This window comes from Sinocyclocheilus grahami, unplaced genomic scaffold, assembly GCF_001515645.1.
Source record: "Sinocyclocheilus grahami isolate Dianchi unplaced genomic scaffold, SAMN03320097.WGS_v1.1 scaffold383.1, whole genome shotgun sequence".
NCBI classification, from domain to species: Eukaryota; Metazoa; Chordata; class Actinopteri; order Cypriniformes; family Cyprinidae; genus Sinocyclocheilus; species Sinocyclocheilus grahami.
Genome location: NW_015505562.1, coordinates 1,301,512 through 1,320,872, shown reverse-complemented (window position 1 = coordinate 1,320,872; position 19,361 = coordinate 1,301,512). Strand labels below are relative to the sequence as shown.

The window sequence follows — 19,361 nt, the reverse complement described above, 5'->3', positions numbered from 1 at the left end:
TAGCATTATTATTTATTAGATTTCCTGATGTTTGACTAACAATGTTCTTCCTTCTATTCATATTGTTTCTTCTACTGGTAATTGTGAATGCTAGTTTAGCAGACAGTCACAGCAAGAATGTCACATAATATTTACAGTTTCCCATAAGCCCTCATTTAAAATCTGCTTTCTAAATCGATTTTAATAACTTCAATATATTATGTAGCTCCTGTATAATCCATTAAAAACCTCACTGACCATAAAGCCCTTCAGAAGAGGAGTCTGGCTAAATAGAACGCTGCAATTAAAGCAACCACATAGAAACTGTATTAAACGATTTTCCTAATTAAATATTTGTCTGGTCTGGACGTGTGGAGGACTTATGTGTTTTTCCTGTGGTCTGGCTGCAGTTGGGGTCTCCTCAGCAGAAGCCGAAGCGTTTACGTTTGCTAGCGGACGTCTCTGGCAGCATGTATCGCTTTAATGGCGTGGACGGCCGTCTGGAGCGCTCCATGGAAGCTGTGTGTATGGTGATGGAGGCTCTTGAGAGCTACGAGCACAAGTTTAAGGTGAGATTTGACAATCAGTCATCAGCTTTGTTCCAAGACCCATTTTAAGACCATTCCAAAGTAGATGGAAGTTTGTTATTTTCGATTCTTTCTTCTGAGCAAATTCTAAGCTTCCATGACATTTTTCCTTCATGCAGAAGGCAAACCCATAATGCATTTTTCTGACTTAAGAGAAAAAAATCCATCCAAGGTGGTGGACAAATTTATCACAAGTGGTTGTAAATGTACACTACTCTTCAAAAGTTTGGGGTCAGTATGATTTTGTAATGCTTTTGAAAGGAGTGTCTAATATTCACCAAGATTGCATTGATTTGATACAATAAAAAAATTTAAATATTGTGAAAGATTATTATGATTTAAAATAGCTATTTTCTATTTGAATATATTTTACGTTGTAATTTATTTCTGTGATGTAAAGCTGAATTTTCAGCATCATTACTCCAGTCTTCAGTGTCACATGATCCTTCAGAAATCATTCTAATATGCTGATTTGCTGTTCAAAAAACATTTATTAATATCAATGTTAAAAAATAGTTGTGCTGCATAATATTGTTGAACAAACCATGATAGATTTATTCAGGATTCTTTGATTAATAGAAAGTGGAAAAGAACAGCATTTATTTGAAATACAAATCTTGTAACTTTATAATCAATTTAATGCATTGCTAAAAAAAAAAAAGTGTAAAAAATTTAATCCAAATAAACTATTATTTTATTCAGTATTAATGCATGTGATTTATTTTGTGCTTTTTAGAGTTACTATTATTAGCTTTGTGCAACAGCGTTTTAGTGCCACACTAAAAAATAAAACAAGTCTAAGATTACGAGATTAAAGTGGAAATATTTTGAGAATAAAGTCAAATTTTGGAGAATTAAGTTGCAAAATAAAAAAGATGATTGATACACATGCCGCTTGAACTGAGGCGAATACAGTGTTCTGTCACGCTTCATTAAAGAGCGTGACACATTATTGTAAGACATGTTGTTTGTATTTCACTATAAAACTGACTGTATCTGAAAGCTGAGACTTTGTTTTATATTAAAAGTACCAAAAGCACAAAGCTTATTGCTTATTGTTGGGTGGCTGGCGCACTACAAATAATGAATGCATTCGAAGGTATGAAATATTATTTCCAAGCATACTATCCCTGTGAGTATGACGCATGGTATGATTTCTGCTAATAATCCCACATATATTCAAATCAGTTGTCAGGCCCCTGGAATTTCTCCCAGTGCTCCCAATCTGAGCCATTTGCATGCCCAAATTAGGCTATACTCTCCTATAACTTTAAACTCGTAATTGCTATGACTTTATTCTCGTAATTTTGACTTTATTCTCAAAATATTTTGACTTTATTCTCATATTACTACGACTTTATTCTCGTAATTTTGACTTTTTCTCAAAATATTTTGACTTTATTCTCGTAATTTTGACTTTTTTTCTCAAAATATTACGACTTAAATCTCGTCATTTTGACTATTCTCAAAATATTTTGACTATTCTCATTGCTATGTCTTTATTCTCATCATTTTGACTTTTTTTCTCTAAATATTTTGACTTTATTCTCGTAATTTTGACTTTATTCTCAAAATATTGACTTCTCAAAATATTTCAACTTTATTCTCATTGCTATGACTTTATTCTCGTGATTTTGATTTTATTCTCGTATTGCTGCGACTTTATTCTCATAATTTTGACTTTTTTTCTCAAAACATTTTGACTTTATTTGCGTAAATTTGACTTTTTTCTCAAAATATTATGACTTTAATCTAGTAATCTTATATTTTTGTTATTTTTTAACATGGCAGTAAGACGCCGTCATAACTTTGCAACATCCCTGCCAAAAAATATTTTTTTTTATTAATTTACTGATGTTAGAAAGATTTTAGGCACTTTTCAGCTATTCAGGCTCGAAGACTGGTTTAAACTAACCAACACCAGTTTACCAGCTTAGTCATTTATGATTCCATTTGAATGAAATTGCTGCCTAGACTATTTAGACAGCAAGGTGGCTCACTAGATTTTGGGACAGAGCCTTTCATTTGAAATGAATTCACGCCTCTGCTCGGTCAATCTCATTTTGATTGCCATCATCTTAAATTGACCACAGAGTTCAAATATAGTCAGTACATGTTGATCTATCGAAATCTTCTCACCACAAACTCAATAAAAATAGCTAAATCTGTTTACAATAAACCATCTCCAGGCAACAAACCATGGAAACAGCCCTTCTGTTGACGTCCTCAAAGGATGATCTGATGAGTAATAGGGATGTCCCCACCACACATGCTGACACACTGTTATGGAGGTTGCCATTGGAAATAAAAATGAAGTAAGGTATCGTTTGCCATGGAGACAGTCGTGCAGATTTAGGTTGATTAGTGGTTAGCAGTTCTCTGGGATGCATCTGTCTCTCTTTCACTTGATGTTCCTCTTTTTCCTGCCTGCATCTCTCCGTCTCTGTCCGTCTGAGCTGCTGGCAGATGCTCTGGAGGCAGTGAATCATGGCTCTTGTTGGGAGCTGCTCGCAGATTTGTAGGGGCCGCACAAAAGATGATCTGTTATCTCCATCCCGGGGAGTTTGGGGGAGGAAGACAGCGGAAGATATGCAGCTGCGGCTGTCAATGGCTCACATTATCCCGCTCTGCTCTAATGTGCATCAACACTTTCAATGTGTGGGGTCAGATCTGAGGCTGGACGATATAAATATAGATTGTGTTATATTTATAAAACAGCTGGATCCGGTGCAGGAATTTGGCTACCAACGCCACTGAAACGTTTCACTCTTTCTATCACTCTATCACAGGGCAGTGCATTGCATGCATATCGATATTGCTTAAATATATAATATAAATTTTTGACCCTGAAAAACAAACCAGTAGTGTATGGAGGACCAAACCAATAAAAGTTAAAAATAGAATAAAAATAAATGTAAAAATAAATACAGAAAAAAAATACAAAGGAAAAGAGTAATAAAAATAAATGTAGGATCAAATTTTATTACAAATGCACCATATTTGTTTTTAACAGGTCATTTATTTCTTTATTTTATTATTATTATTATTTTATTTCTGCAGGTTTGGTCCTCCATAGTAGTGATTATTTTTAACACGCTTATTTGAAAACAAGTGCAAGTAGAGAGAGGTTGTAATTAGCATCTCTGATTTAGATCTTTGGTTGAAATAAAAGTTTCTTATGCTTACCAAGGCTGCATTTGTTTGATCAAAAATACAGTAAAATTAATCATATTGAAATATTAATAATTGTAGTAATATTGTGAAATATTATTACAATTTCAAATAACTGTTTGTTATTTGAATATATTTAAAAAATGTAATTTATTCCTGTGTTGCAAAGCTGAATTTTCAGCATCATTACTCCAGTCTTCAGTGTCACACAATCCTACAGAAATCATTCTAATGTGCTGATTTACTGCTCAAGAAACATTTCTTGTTATCATTAGAGCTGAAAACAGTTGTTCTGCTTAACATTTTAGTAAAATAATAATACTTTTTAAAAATAAATAAATATATATATACTTGCTGACACCAATACTGATACTTGCTTTTGTGCACAGTAGCGTATATATTTTAGCTATATTGCCCAGCCCGAGTCAGAGCTCAGTTACTGTAGAGTGTAATAGATGGTGACAAAGATTAATGAAGTGACAGTGATATGTGAGATGGTAAGTATGTTAATGTGCATGTGTGTGTGTGTGTGTGTGTGTGTGTGTGAGGGCCACCAGACTTTATGGCCCCATGTTAGCTTTCAAATGAGCTGTTTGCTCTTCCAGCTGGCCTGTCATATATCTGTTTCTCTGTGACACTTACATAATCTGCATTACATAAAAGTATGTAATCTGATAACTCCATCCACCTGTGATCTAAAGGCAGGTATCACACACATTCTTCTCATTTGTCCTTTGACCCGCTCAGCTCTACTGGTTACACATTACTCATTGTCCCCTTAGTCTCCTGTTGTCAACCTTTGACAATCAGCATAGAGTGTGGTCCATACTGATGATTTTTCTGACAAATAACCTTGAAAATATGTTAGACAGATAAAAACCAGTCCACTCTGACTCCCAGATATTGTGTAAAGTTAACCAGACAGATCTGATCTAGGAATTTCAATCAACTTCTGCAACCTTGCTTTACAGTATACATCCATGGGCATGTTGCTTGAGGTCTAGTGTCCCCTTGATAGGACCAGCCAAATGTATGCCGAAGACATTGACGTAATGGAATTTGATGTATTGCAGATTGTCAGTGTCATCAACTGCTGCACTGTTGGCAAAGACACTCGCTCACTGTTGAGCTGGACAAAAGATTATTATGAAACTTCCCATTTTGTTTGACTATTCATGAGTGTAACTCATAACATCCACTCTGTGAGTCTGCCATCCAGATTATGTCGTTTTAATTTATTTACATAAGCATCACATCACAAGAGTTTTGTGAGTTGGAAGTAAATGCTGTCTGTGGATTAATCTTTATTAAACTTATCTCTGAAATTCTGATTGCAAAGTCTACACAAACTTTGAGTTTTCTTTGTGATGGATTCCAGACAGAAACGGCTGTACAGTTATTTGGTAGAGTTATATCCAATATTGTGTGTCCTGTCTCACATGTTCAAGACAAATGTGTCTCATCTTGATGTGCATTTTTGACACATCTCAGAAATCTACAATGACAAAAATACCCTAACGTACACTTCTAATAATGCATTGGGCATATCTTTGTTTGGCTTGTTATTTTCTTAGCAGCGTGGTCTAACCCTTCTAATCCTTCCTGTTTTTTCCTCTGTAGTATGATATTATGGGGCACTCTGGAGACGGGTTTGACATAGAACTGGTCAGATGTGACAAAGTGCCCAAGAACAACAAGGAGAGGCTGAAGGTTTTGAAGGTACAGTAATGCTTCTGTAATGCAGGGGTGACCTCATTTCCCGTGTTTGTTTTGAAGTCGATGCTCTTATGAATTCACATGTGCTGACGTAGTAGCCAGCGTTTCTCCTAGAATTCCTCCTATTGTCTTATGTGACCACATCAGGAAGAAAGTCAAGCATAAATTATCAGAGATGTTCTCTGGGATTCACTGACGCACGACTGCAGCCAGATTGGGGCCTTCAAAACCGAAACAATCCCATTTCTTTCCAAAGCAAAATTCTAGTTCCCCTGGTTTCAGCCATCAATGCAAAAAATAATTTAAAGCGGTCATGAATTGCCTTTGTTGTTTTTTTTGTACTGTTCTCTGAGGTCCACTTAAAATATTTACATCAAAAACCATCATTTAGAAGTAATGGGCTATTTTCTGTCCTGTTTCTAACCCCCCTCATCAGAACGCTCTGTTTGAATAGGTGTGGCAGATTGAAGACTCTGCTATGATTGGTTAACAGTTGTGTTTGACAGTCTATGTCCTTCACAGATGGACGCTGCTGTGATTTAGGTTAAAAATCCATAAATACTCGCATCAAATGATCTGTTTAACAGACAAAGCAGTAGTGACCATGTAATAAAAACTGTTACTCACACTGTTACTGTCAGATCCAATATAGTCGGCACAGCATCGACTTGTAGTTTCAATCTTTCTGAAAATCCTGCAACAAATTTTGCTTTGTTTGAAAACAAATCCGTGGTAAAATGAAGTGAACAAAGGACTGTGTTCTTACTGATGCGGTCTGGAACTTTATGAAGAATAAAGTTCTTCAAATCAAGTTTATTGTTTGGTTTCGGCGTAGACCTGCGTTTTCGGCTCTTGTCATTTACCTACTATTTTCATTTACTGGGCGGGGCTAAACAGGCAGTGATGTAGAAGCAGGCGTTGATCATCTTCCGCGGAGGCGGTGCTTATCCACACTATTACATCATAGAGTGGCACATTCCACAAGCTGTCGTTTTGGCAGACGGGCTTCAATATAAGCTGTTTTTAGACTAACGAGAAAGTTTAGAGTTCTGAAACTTACAAGATGTTTTTATAGCACAATGACCTCTTATATGTCAAAAGATCAAGGGAATTTTGTGCAAGTGCACAATAAAAAAGCCACACATCCTGATCAATTTGCAAAAAGTGTGCCTGTGCTGTTCTAGTGTGTGCTAGCTCACAAGTTTAAAATGTGTCTAATCAGCCAGCAGGTAAAAAAAACTAGTATGCTCAACTGAGGCAGATAATTCTCCAGCAACTATTTTGACTCTATTTCCCATGTGCAAAAATACTGATATGTTGTCCAGAATCAACTTCCATGTGTGAACTATGTGTGCGAAAGCCACCCCACAGGAAGTGCACTAAAAACAAACTGTTTAGCATATGGTCTTTTCATTCCTCTGAATATCCATTATAACCTCTTCTTCTGCTGTACGCCACCGTCCCAGACCATGTATGCCCACTCGCAGTTCTGCATGAGCGGAGACTACACGCTGGAGGGCACCGAACACGCCATGAAGGAGCTGGCGCATGAAGAAGCCGACGAGCATTTCGTCATCGTGCTGAGCGACGCCAACCTGGAGCGCTACGGGATCAGCCCCGACCGGTTCGCACGTGCCCTCACCAGTAACCCGCAGGTCAATGCCTTCGCCATCTTCATCGGTTCCCTAGGAGATCAGGCGGACAGGTGAGGTTGATGTCCTGCAGCAGCTCGCGTGTTAAACGTTAGCGTGCTTGGTTAAAGGTTAAGCCTGGATTAGAACCGGCAAGTAGCATTTCAGCAGAACTGCCGTGCGGGGAAAGTTGGTTTCTAAAGTTCACTTTAAAAAAACAAGGGCCATTTCAGTGCTAATTGCAGTGCAAAGTCTCAAATGTTCAGGGCGGCAATATAAAGCATAAAGAGTTTGAAATGTAATTAGCATTCCCTTTATGTCATCACTTTGCTGTGGCTTGTATGATTTGTACGGCCTTTCTCCAATAAAAGACGAGAGTCTATAGGCTCATGTACAGCTCTCTTTGATGCATTGTTCATGTTATTTGGTGGATTTTGTGGGTCTTGACTCACAGAGTTGCACATAAGGAGAGCTTGAAGGCATGCGGAAGGCGCCACCGTGGTGGTCGGATACGTCCCATATAGACTGTCTTTTCATGGCCTCCGTGATTTAAAGAGCAGTCCATGTGCCTTCTTTTTAAAGAGACTAAATGACAGTCACGAATGATTAGTGAGGAAGGAGGGGCGGCAGCAAAGTGAAAGGACATGGGCGGCACTTTGCTCTCAGCCCCTCTTAACCAACAGGCTTTTCCCAAGACCCTGTATCTTATCAGCCTCACTGTGAATGACAGCCATTGTCCCTCCTAGGCAGGAGTAGGAACTGGGGAGGAAAAGCTCATTTGCATTGCTAATGTTTGATGTGGGGCTCTTTTCTCTCTCCGACATCCAGACTCCAGAGGACTCTGCCGGCCGGACGATCTTTTGTCGCCATGGACACCAAGCAGATCCCCCAAATCCTTCAGCAGATTTTCACATCCACCATGCTGTCCAGTGCCTGAGAGAACTCCAGTTGGGCGAATCGCACTGAAATTGGCATGTCACTGATGACAAGGAGCAACAAGTCGAATCTCATGATAAAAATTTCACTGGAAAAACAAAAACAAAGATTTAAAAAAAAAAAAGGAATTATACTTTTATTTATACTGAGCACATTTTCTCCCTGAATTTTCATTACCATTCATTCTTTTAATGTAATGTAATAATATATATAGTAATATGTTATAAAATTGATTTATTGTACTTACATTCTTTAAAGTTCGGAATGAGAGTAATGAGAATCCCCATTCAGAATAAAGGGATTTACAAAAAGCTCATAAGTAAAATGTCCATGAATACAGTAAAAATAAAAAAAGTAAAACATTACTGATGTTTATGTAAGCTGATTTTTTTTTTTTTTTGTATTTCAACATTTTTAATACAATAAAAAGTTCAGAATGACAGTAATGAGAATTCAAATTGGGAATAAATGGAATTACAAAAAAAGTAAAATTTCCATAAAAACAGTAAGAATAAAATAACTGACATCCATGTATGTTAATTAAAAAATAATAATGTGTGCTAATTTATAATTGCAATATTTTTAATACAATAAAAAGTCTGAATGAAATCAATGTCAAGCCCCAATTGAGAATAAATCATTTAAATAAAATTATAAAATAAAAAAACATGAAAGTAAAATGTCCATAAAAAAAAAACATTATGGTGGTGAGAATTTAGGGGAATATGCTTATTTGTCATTAAAAATGATAACCTTATACTCGCTTCTTCTGGAGGTGAAGCTGGATCACGAATGATTCGTACGAACATAGATGCATTTAAGTAGATCGGGGGTGCATTCCCTTCACAAACAAACGTAATCATCTGCATCTTCGGCGGCTCAGATGTCGGGAGTAAATGACGACTGCTATGTTCATTATTACATCCAACAAAACACCTCAATCACTTAATCGGAGACATTCTTGTCTACATCTGCTCTGGCATCGAAACAATGGCGGACTGATGACAGCTCACTCAGGGCGGGTCTAAGGTAATAAGCTAGTGTCAATCAACAATCGTGGGAGGGGCCTGGGTCTGTGTGACGTCACACAGACAGGCATCTGAGAATGGTTTGATTTGAGAAAGGGGAAATGATTTAACGAGATTTAAAAAAAAAAAAACACTGGGTGGAAAAAAAGAGTGCATGCCGCATCTGATGACTCCTTTAACGTATTTTGTGAGCTATTAACAATCACACATATGCCTAAACGTCTATCCATGCTATGTTAAGACTGTTTTATCAGGTGAGTGCATTGATTTGATTGTGTGTTTAATAGTGCTGGGGGATATAATCAAATATGTATTGATGCATTTTGACTATAATCAGTATATCTCAAATTGTACTGTATGTATATTTGCTTTGAAATGGTTTAAAAAGTGGTTTATTTTAACCAAACAATTGCCAACAGATTTAAAATATTTAACATTGGAACTAAATTTGAAATCAAGGTAAATACATGTATGCAATATTCAATTTACATTATTGCATTATTATAATTATTATTATATACTACAAAATAATATTGTAAAATATGTACAAATTAATATTCACAACAAAGTTGCTTGATTTTATATACCACTAACACATCCTTGGGAATATTGTAAGTATCAAATATATATTTATTGCCCAGCTCTGGTTAAGAGTGTATTATTAGAACATGAGGCGTGTCTGAGTGTAACCCATTTTGTTTTCAAGAGCCCTATGTTGTGTAAGAGTTGACACTCTTTCGTCAAATTTGTTGGGATTTTCCCAGTGTCCTCTAAACACATCATTGTAAAGTGCACACATCCTGTAGCTTATGGAGACGGAGGAGAAAGAGAGAGAGTCAGCCGCACACCACCGCCGCCCCATCACCCGAGACTTCCTCATAAATCTCTTTCCGTCCTGAGAAACCAGAACCTCAAGTGCAATTCCACACCGCATTCCTCAGCCGTCCCGTTACACACTCATCACTCTTTGACCAAATGAGCGCAAATGAAAATGTATTTGTGATCTCTGACAGGTCTGACACTCGGCTCCGCTGACACAGAGCTGTGCGAAACTCGAAAGGAAAAACAGCAGCTCACTGAAATAGCAGGTCAAAAGAACAGATAAAGGTGCATTTTTTTTAGTACCCAAAGATAAGCGTATTTTTACTGCAGAAAATATAGCCTTCTGTGCATCCTGTGTTTATGAGTCAACATTTTTTTCCTGGACTTCCTGTTCTGACCTCTGCTCTGTACCGGGCCCATGTTAGCAGTGTTGAGTGTGGAATGTCGTCCACCTGACCGCATGTGCTTCTTCACTGCTTGCGCAAACTCCTCTGAGATGCTTGATTTCCAAGTCAACAGTTTTTTTTCCTTCCTGTCCGCTGGACCCGCTGACGCCCGGCCTGCCACCCTGCCCCTCACACTGAGCTGAAGAATCCAGCCCCTGGCTCCAGTTATGCCACACTCCCGAGATGTTGCCGAGGAGAAAGTGGGACTGTAATTTATAGAATCTGGCCAGCTTGATGAGTTGAACTTTGGAAAGCCAGCAGGTAGCAGGAATGTTCTACTGAAAACACTGACACGCTTCCAGAACCTACTGAACTGCCAACTTCAACTCAAAGTATACTTCAGTTTTGATGTGAACTCTATAAAATAGTTGCGGTCTATAAAATAACGAATGTTATCCAGATAACAGTTCTGATGGCAATTCAAAATTGACTATTTCACTCACTATTTGTGTGCGCTGTGACATCCCACATGAAAAAAATACTATAGTAATTTATATTAATACTATAGTGTTTTTGAACCATACTATAATGAAGTGTATTATACTGTATATATTATAGTATTTACAACACTTTGTTAATGAATGCTACAGCATCCTATTAACTATAGTGAACTGATAAGCTATAATATATACTGTAACACACTTCAGTTTTTTACTACAGTAAACTGTAGTGTATTGTAGTATAATATACTCTATAGTTATAGAAAACTTAGTACAGTATTGGGTAATAATAAGTAATTTGTTTATATTACTATAGTTGTCATATTAGCACATCACCTAGAATTACTACAACAAATTAATTCAAGTACTTTACTATAGTATGGTTCAAAAACACTAGTATTTAAATTATTTTATTTTAATAAATCACTATAGTATTTTTCCATGTGGGATGTTATGCTTCTTTGATTATCATGCCATTAGCATCATGCTAACACCAAACTCCTTTGAAATCAATTGTGGGTCGAGCCTTTGTGCAAGGAGCACCGTTTCTGCCAATGCAGAGCATCATTTAAGAGTTTCATTTCAGTTATGATGCATATGTAGGCTGTAAACGGCAAAGCAGCTCACTAGGTTTTGGAACAGAGCCCAAACTGATCCTCTGTGCCTTGAAGGGCAAAACACAGCGTGTTCACACATATGTGACCCTGGACCACAAAACCAGTCATAAGGGTCAATTTTTTGAAATTGAGATTTATGCATCATCTGAAAGCTGAAGCTTTCCATTGATGTATGGTTTGTTAGGATAGGACAATATTTGGCTGAGATACAACTATTTGAAAATCTGAGGGTGCAAAAAAATCTAAATATTGAGAAAATTGCCTTTAAAGCTGTCCAAATGATGTCCTTAGCAATGCATATCAAAAATTAAGTTTTTATATATTTAAGGTGGGAAATTTACAAAATATCTTCATGGAACATGATCTTTACTTAATATCCTAATGATTTTTGGCATAAAAGAAAAATCAATAATTTTGACCCATACAATGTTTTTTTGGCTATTGCTACAAATATACCCCAGCGACTTAAAGGGGTCATATGATGATATGCTAAAAAGAACATTATTTTGTGTATTTGGTGTAATGAAATGTGTTTATGCGGTTTAAGGTAAAAAAAAACAAACATTATTTTCCACATACTGTATATTATTGTTTCTCCTCTATGCCCCGCCTTTCTGAAACGTGTCGATTTTTGCAAAGCTCATCGGTCTGAAAAAGCGAGGTGTGCTCTGATTGGCCAGCTATCCAGTGTGTTGTGATTGGCCGAATACCTCAAGCGTGTGACGGAAATATTACGCCCCTTACCATACTGTGAATTTCCACCTACACGAGTCATGCACTGCTCTACTCTAATTTCACCCTCACAACCCATGACATTCACAATTTCACTTTTCTAATCCACTGTGTCCTTTTCAATAGGTTTGTTTGTGTGTGTGTGTGTGTGTGTGTATACTTCTGAATGTGTGAGTAGTGCATATATTTGTAAATGCAAAAGTTACAGTAACTAAGTTAAAGTAACAGTACTTGGGTTCCCATTTACATAATTTTAAGACACACCAAGATAAAAATTCCAAAATGTGCATAAAACAATGCATATTCTCAGTTGAGGTGGATACTTTGCTTATTTGGTAATAAGATATGTGCATAAACTATGATGGGAACACATTTACAGAACAAAATTATAGATTACCCTTTAAAAGTTTGGAGTTGTAAGATTTTTTAAAGTTTTTGAAAGAAGTCTCTTATGGTCACCAAAACTACATTTATATATATATATATATATCAGTGGTGTGCGGTGGTGTTTTAAAATGCGGAGGCAGTTTTAGTATTTATATAATATAGTAAAACATAAATGGTAAAATAAATAGTAAAATATTATTGGGTTTACAACAGCTGTTTTCTATTTTTTATTGAACAAAATGTATTTAAAAATTTAATTTAATAATATATCCCAACGGCTGATAAAATCTGAAGTACAACCTTAGAAGTACAACCTCGGCCAGATAAATAGATATAATCAAGAAGACCACCATCAAATCATCTTAAACTCAAGCGTATCATCTCCATCCAACAATACAGAAATATTAAACAATTAAACTATTTAAATTGCAATACAGGAGTGAATTAGTTAGATGAGTTGTATATCACCATACTAAATAATCATGAATCATTGCTGAACCACACATAAGTCAATGAGTTTTTAATAAGATAAGAGTCAAACTACATTCCACAGATGGCCTGATTTATTGATAAGCTTGAAGCCAAAGAAACGATATGATGATCCATAGATGCCCTCTGAAATAGGAAAAAATCTCCTGGGTAATGATCAAATTTCTTCTCAAGAGCGAGGGGTGGAATTTGATTTTAAATGAGGCAATTAACAGGGTAGAGTTCCTTAGAGAATCACTAGATTCCATCACAGGTAGTGGCAAATGAATGAGAGAGATGGTCATGCTGGGTAATGGTGCTGAAAAAACGCTGCCATCCTTCCTATGTTTAATACATGATTGTGACATATTTGCAGCTTTCAGAGAAACACAGAGGCCCGAGAGGGGTATATACGCACATTATATTTAATTAGATTTTTGTATTATATTACACAAAGGTAATAATTTGTAACTATTGGAAAAGTAGTGAATAATTACTGGAGTACTTAAAATACACTGTTCAAACTCGCATTTGAATCGTCAGTGACAAATTCTTTAAATATAAAAAACGTACTTACAGGCTGTGAGTCAGAAGCGCCAGACTGTCCTTGCAAAGTTGGAACTGCCCCACTTTATAGAAACATTATGTCCTCTTTTGGAAGGCTTTCACAACGATACACACAGCGGTTTGAGTGAGCTTGAGAACGGCGGATTCGACGAAGGAGCGTCCGGCGGCAACCACATGTGACGACCCCGGGCTGGACTCCGCTTCGTCCACGGTGAAAGCCGATCCGGTGATCCACAGCGAAGTTGATGTATTTCCTCAGCGACCAGCACGGATCAGCTCCAGGCATGACGAAGCAGATATCGTCCTCTTTTGGAAGACCAAACAAAATAGTTTTGCTTTCACAACGAAACACACAGCGCCTTCACGACATGGCGGCGGCAACAACAATACTACAGGGAGAATAAAAGTTACACTTTCTTTCTTTGCGTGAACATTTGGGCGGCGTTATGCAAATCTTCCCACATTGTGACGTAGATATGTGGGGGCGTGTTAGAACGAGACGTTTTAGGTAGGTGTGGCTGACTCTTAACTTTTATAAAGAATATCTCTTTGGATTTGAGACTTTAGTCTGTGCAACTTTACAGATCTTCTTTATGCACCAAGAGCTTGTAACAGTCCAAAGAGAAAGGAACAATTGAAATCGCATCATATGACCCCTTTAAGACTGGTTTTGTGCTCCAGGGTCACATATATGTACATCACTATACTGAAATGGCGTGCCAAGACTCCAGCATAAGTGAAGAAATGAATCATCACACTTCATTCACCCACACAGGCCTCGTTACTACTCATCAGGATTAATTGTATTTTGTAAGCGCCAACATGTCTTGTAAAAACAATGTAATGACTGACAAGTACAGCCATTGAAGGTCATAATTTAAGTCTGACTTTGACTTGTTAATCGCAGCTGAACGTGTATTATTGTATTCCTCATATCTTTTGATTTTTATTTGGTCTGTTTCAGATGTAGAATGGTGTAATGAATAGATTAGAACAGATGAACAGATTAAATGAGCAATAAGGATCTATATTTGTCTGTCTTTTCTTTTTCTTTTTTCCTCAGTGTCCCATGCTAAAAGTGACGCGTTTTATGACACCAGAAAAGCTCAAAATATTTCGACTTTTGATTCACTGTCAGTTTTAAGACAATGGACCAATCAGCTTAATGTAGATAAATCAGATTCAACTTTTTAATGGTTTTGAAAAGTCTATAAAAGTCTTATGTTCACCAAGGCTACATTTATTTGATTTAAAAAATCCAGCAAAAACAGTAATAATGTGAAATATTATTACCATTTAAAATAACTTGGATGGATGTTTTCTGTTTGAATATATTTAGAAATGTGATTTATTCCTATGATGAATTTCCAGCGTCATTACTCCAGTCTTCAGTGTCACATGATCCTTCAGAAATCATTCTAATATGCTGATTTGATGCTCGACAAACATTTCTTATTAGTATCAATATTGAAAACAGTTGTGCTTAATATTTTTGTGGAAAACGTGATGCTTTTTATCAGGATTCTTTGATGAACAGAAAATTGAAAAGAACATTTTTAATATAAATCTTGATAAATATGTCACAATGTGTTACTGTCACAAAGTATTAATTTCACACTGACCAGAATAATTTCTTATATATATTACTAACCCCTACATTTTAAATGGTGTTGTGTAAGCATAGATAAAAGCAGAAATACCCTCAATCCTGAAGCCTCGCAAGCAAATCAGTGCTAAAGCTGACAGAAACATCAGTTAATGATTTCCATTATGTGTTTCCTTGTGAAGTCTGTCCATTGACTGCTGTGTTCTGCTGGTGTACTGACAGATCGACTACTCCAGAAGACCTGCTTGTGTCATTTGACCTAGTGCTTTAAACAAAGAAAAGAAAAGGTGTCTAGACTTCTCAGAAGTGTGCTGATAGCTGCGGGTAAATGTTTATTTCCTCTGTGATATGTAGCTGTTCAGGCAATAACATTATAACCACCTTTAATCTGCGTGGTAACAACATTTGTGATGTCAGTCCCTAACGTTCTGTCATTTTCCCAGCAGAACTCGAATTTGAAGCATAACTTCATGAATGTTGTACATGCTATATTTGTTTCCTTCAGGCGCTGTTTTCAGCATAGACTGATCTATGCTGGATTTGTGATGACAGTTTCATACAGTAGTTGTGCAATGATCAAACTGAATGATCAAAGGAATGTGACCGCTGCATGAACATCGTCCTCTATTTAAAGCTACTAATGCACACACACACTCAATGAGAGTGTGCTAATAAACACCTACACAAACGGATGTGTGCAAGTGTGTTTGTTCCCTTTGCTTGGCAGTATTTGATGAGGTTAGTCTGACTCACATGTGCCTGTGCTAACTAGCTTCCTGATGCCGCTGATACTGGACAGAGGGATGGAAAGAGGAAGCAGCTAACTAGCACATGGGATCTGAGGCCGCAGAATTTGATTATGCTTTCAGCCACTTAAAATGGTGTCTCTCCACTCCATATTTGTCAGCCTAGGCTCATTAGAAAAATGTGCCTGTGGTGACATTTCTGCAAATTATTGGGTTTCTTGCACATTTCACTACACTTAGAAAGTGAAATGTCAGTTCAGATGAAGGTGAATCTGGCAATGGTTTATGCTGATTGGTGATAAACAAGAATATGCGTGTTTGGAAATAACATACCACTTACACTAAATCATAAACCTAACCGACAGTATTAACAAAAGCAAATGTGATAGAAAAAATGCCATTTTAGTCTCCAAGTGACTCGTATTTGAGAGTTTCACATCGCATGTGCAATGCTGTACCGGGTGAGCTACCGAGCAAGTTTATGATGTCAGAAAAGCCATAGATATGGAGCTGGTTATGAGATGCAAACATCAAAAAGTGATTTTGTGGGAGCGATTTTCTGTCATATTAACAGAGTAGTCAGCAGTAAAGGTAATGTATATTACGCTGCTGTCGCGTAATACGCAGATCTAATATAAACATGCAATATCTTTCCCAGACATAAAAGACTGTGTTTTTGTAGCTTATGTGTGCTTTAACATAAACTTGCGTGTATTTGACAGTTTTAACACAATAAGACATGAAAGAGAACTTAGTTTAGTACTCGCATGCATGCGTGTGACAGCCGCTTTCTGTGCGTGTGCTTCGGATGTGTGCGCTCAGAAAACCGTATATCAGAAGTTTAAACTGATATGGCTTTAAAACACGATTTCAGCGCGATAGACATGATAATCAAAACCAAACATATGTTTGTAGCAGAGTATCTGAGGAAGGAGCTGTAAAAGCACAGCCCTATTCTGGAAAAGTGGGTGGGAGGAGCAGCAGCTCATTTGCATTTAAAGAGACATGCACGAAAACAGCCTATTTCTGCTTCCGCTCAAAATAGGCATTTTCAAAATGATGTAATAAATGATCTGTGGGGTATTTTTTTGAGCGGAAACTTCACAGACACATTCTGGGGACACCTGAGGCTTTTATTACATCTTGTAAAAATGGGCATAATAGGTGACCTTTAATATTACTGTAAAGTAATTAACTGTAAAGATAACTATAATGATAACTATATTAGCGTCCACACCAACGTATGATAATTGTAAGCACATGCTGCAGTTTTATCGTCTGCTACTTTAAACACTTAAGCTCGTTAAAGAAGGATGGTTTCTGACTGGCTCTCAATGTTTTTATCAGTTGATAAATGGCTGGAAAAAATAACTTTGATAGAGATTCTAATGATATTGTTCCTTTGTTCCATTATAGTTATGGTGTGGACTTCTTATAGTTATCTTTCTTGGTGTGAACGGGCCTGTATTCAGTGAAAATGTCCTCTGCACTTTCATTTCCATTCTCAAAAGTGAGAATGCAAAGGTTTTTAATTAATAGTAGTTTTTCAATTTCAGTCTTTTCCTCACACAAAGCTATTGTATAACATGAGTTACAGTTAGGCACTACGTTTATGGTGCCACGTTCACTATGAAATTTTGTTATATGGTAAAGAGCATCATAGCGATTCACAGAGCAGCACCAGTGAATAAATGATGACACAAGTTTGGCAAGTTTGGGACAAGCGTATATTTAACAGTCTGTCAGCTGTTGTCTCATTTTCCATTACCGGACAATGAGGGATTCTTGGGAAAGCATCATGTAAGGGGTTTTTCACGAGAAAGTATAGGAGGCCAGGTGTCTGGGCATAGAGGAGATGTGTCAGCTCTGACTATATCTGTCATGGCTATTGGGTCAGGATTACGACAGTCTGCTGCTGCTCTGTGTGTGTGTGTGTGTGTATGGGATCTGGGCTGTTTTAGGAACTTGAGAGGCCCATGAACGACCACAGGTGCTCATCAGGTGGGCTTTAACACAGAGCTGTCATTACTACCCAATTACTCCATCAGAAACTGCCAGCACTAGACTGCCATTACCACTTGGTGCTCTCAAAATATGCTTTTCATATTCCAATGGGTAAATATAGCACAGTTTCTTATAGCTTATTGCTCAAGTATTTTCTAATTTCATTCAAACTAATGAGTCCTGAGTTTGTGTGATAGTATGCATATTTTGAACTGTGTCATCCATTATTCTCTGAACCAAGTCCATGCAGGAATGCAGTTCCCCTAGGTCTGAAGATTGAATCTGTCCTGTTCACCCTCATGGGGGTGTCAAAGAGGTTCCAGCCCTGCAATTCACCCTCAACTGCTGCTTTACTCTGCCAAATCACTGCAGCTTCCACAAGCGCTGGTGTCACATGGGATGCAAACACGTCCAGATGTCTTGGACTGAGTCTAACTTGGTTGATAAATTTTAGCATTGTGTTTCTCAGTTTGTTTTGTCACTATCAAAGGACTAGTTTACACAAAAATGAAAGTCATGCCATTATTTACTTTATATAAGTTTTTTTTTAATGACATTTATCAGTCATCATTTGTGTCCATCGAAAAAAGAGAAGGTCATCAAGTTTGGATGGACATGAGGGTGAATAAATGATGACAGATTTGTCATTTTTAAGTGAACTGTCCATTTAAAGTTCCTGGATGTTTGTCTTGATAGTGTATTTTTACATCATATTGAGTGATTCCCTCTCTTCTCATCATTCTTGTGATCTTTCATCACTAGATTATGTCAGATGGGTGTGACGCTGTGTGTTTGGATGATGTGTTGTCCTCTACAGCGTGTGAGGGATGCTGATTAGTTTAGCAGGATGTTCAGTTCCTGTGGGTGTGTGTCTGTGTCCAGCTGGCCCACGCTGACCCACACCTCTCATTTTCCCAGCACTGAGTCCAGGCTCCGGTCACAAATGCATACTGGCCTTTCACTGCTGCCTGATGCAAATTAATGGTCGCTTAGCATTTCATCACTTGATTTGTGCTGTAGAAAAACCCTGGGAGACCCGACAACAAACTGAGTACACTACAGTCAAAAGTTTAAGCAAAATAATTTGTTAGAAATGTATTGGTTTCAACCATTTTTGTGATTTTTTTTTTCTTTTTTTTCTTATGTTTTGTTTGTTTGTTTTTGTAGAAAACAACACTGTGTACACTTGGGTCAAAAGTGTAAGCAAAATTATTTGTTAAAACTTTCTCATCTTTTTTGTTAGTTTTTTTTAAAACATGAAACTATGTAAACTAGATTCAACATTTTAGAAACGTTTTTGTTTGTGTTTTTTTTTGTAGAAGACACTAAACTCAAAAGTTTACAAATGTATTTTTTGTTTGTGTTTTTTTTGTGTGTAGAAGACACTAAACTCGAAAGTTTACCAATTTATTTTTTGTTAGTTTTTTTCTGTAGAAGACACTAGAGTCAAAAGTTTAGAAAGATCTTAAATCTGGGGG

General features: G+C 37.0%; 1 protein-coding gene across 1 annotated transcript in view; it reads left to right on the top strand.

Moving 5' to 3' along the window:
- The window catches only part of vwa8 (von Willebrand factor A domain containing 8), a 130,543-nt gene extending 122,427 nt beyond the window's left edge, over window positions 1-8,116 (top strand). The window contains exons 40-43 of the mRNA XM_016231092.1: window positions 390-548; window positions 5,358-5,456; window positions 6,920-7,158; window positions 7,913-8,116. Coding sequence (XP_016086578.1) covers window positions 390-548; window positions 5,358-5,456; window positions 6,920-7,158; window positions 7,913-8,021 — 606 coding nt within the window. The 3' untranslated portion in view covers window positions 8,022-8,116. The remainder of the gene's footprint in view (window positions 1-389; window positions 549-5,357; window positions 5,457-6,919; window positions 7,159-7,912) is intronic.
- Window positions 8,117-19,361: the final 11,245 nt, after the last annotated feature.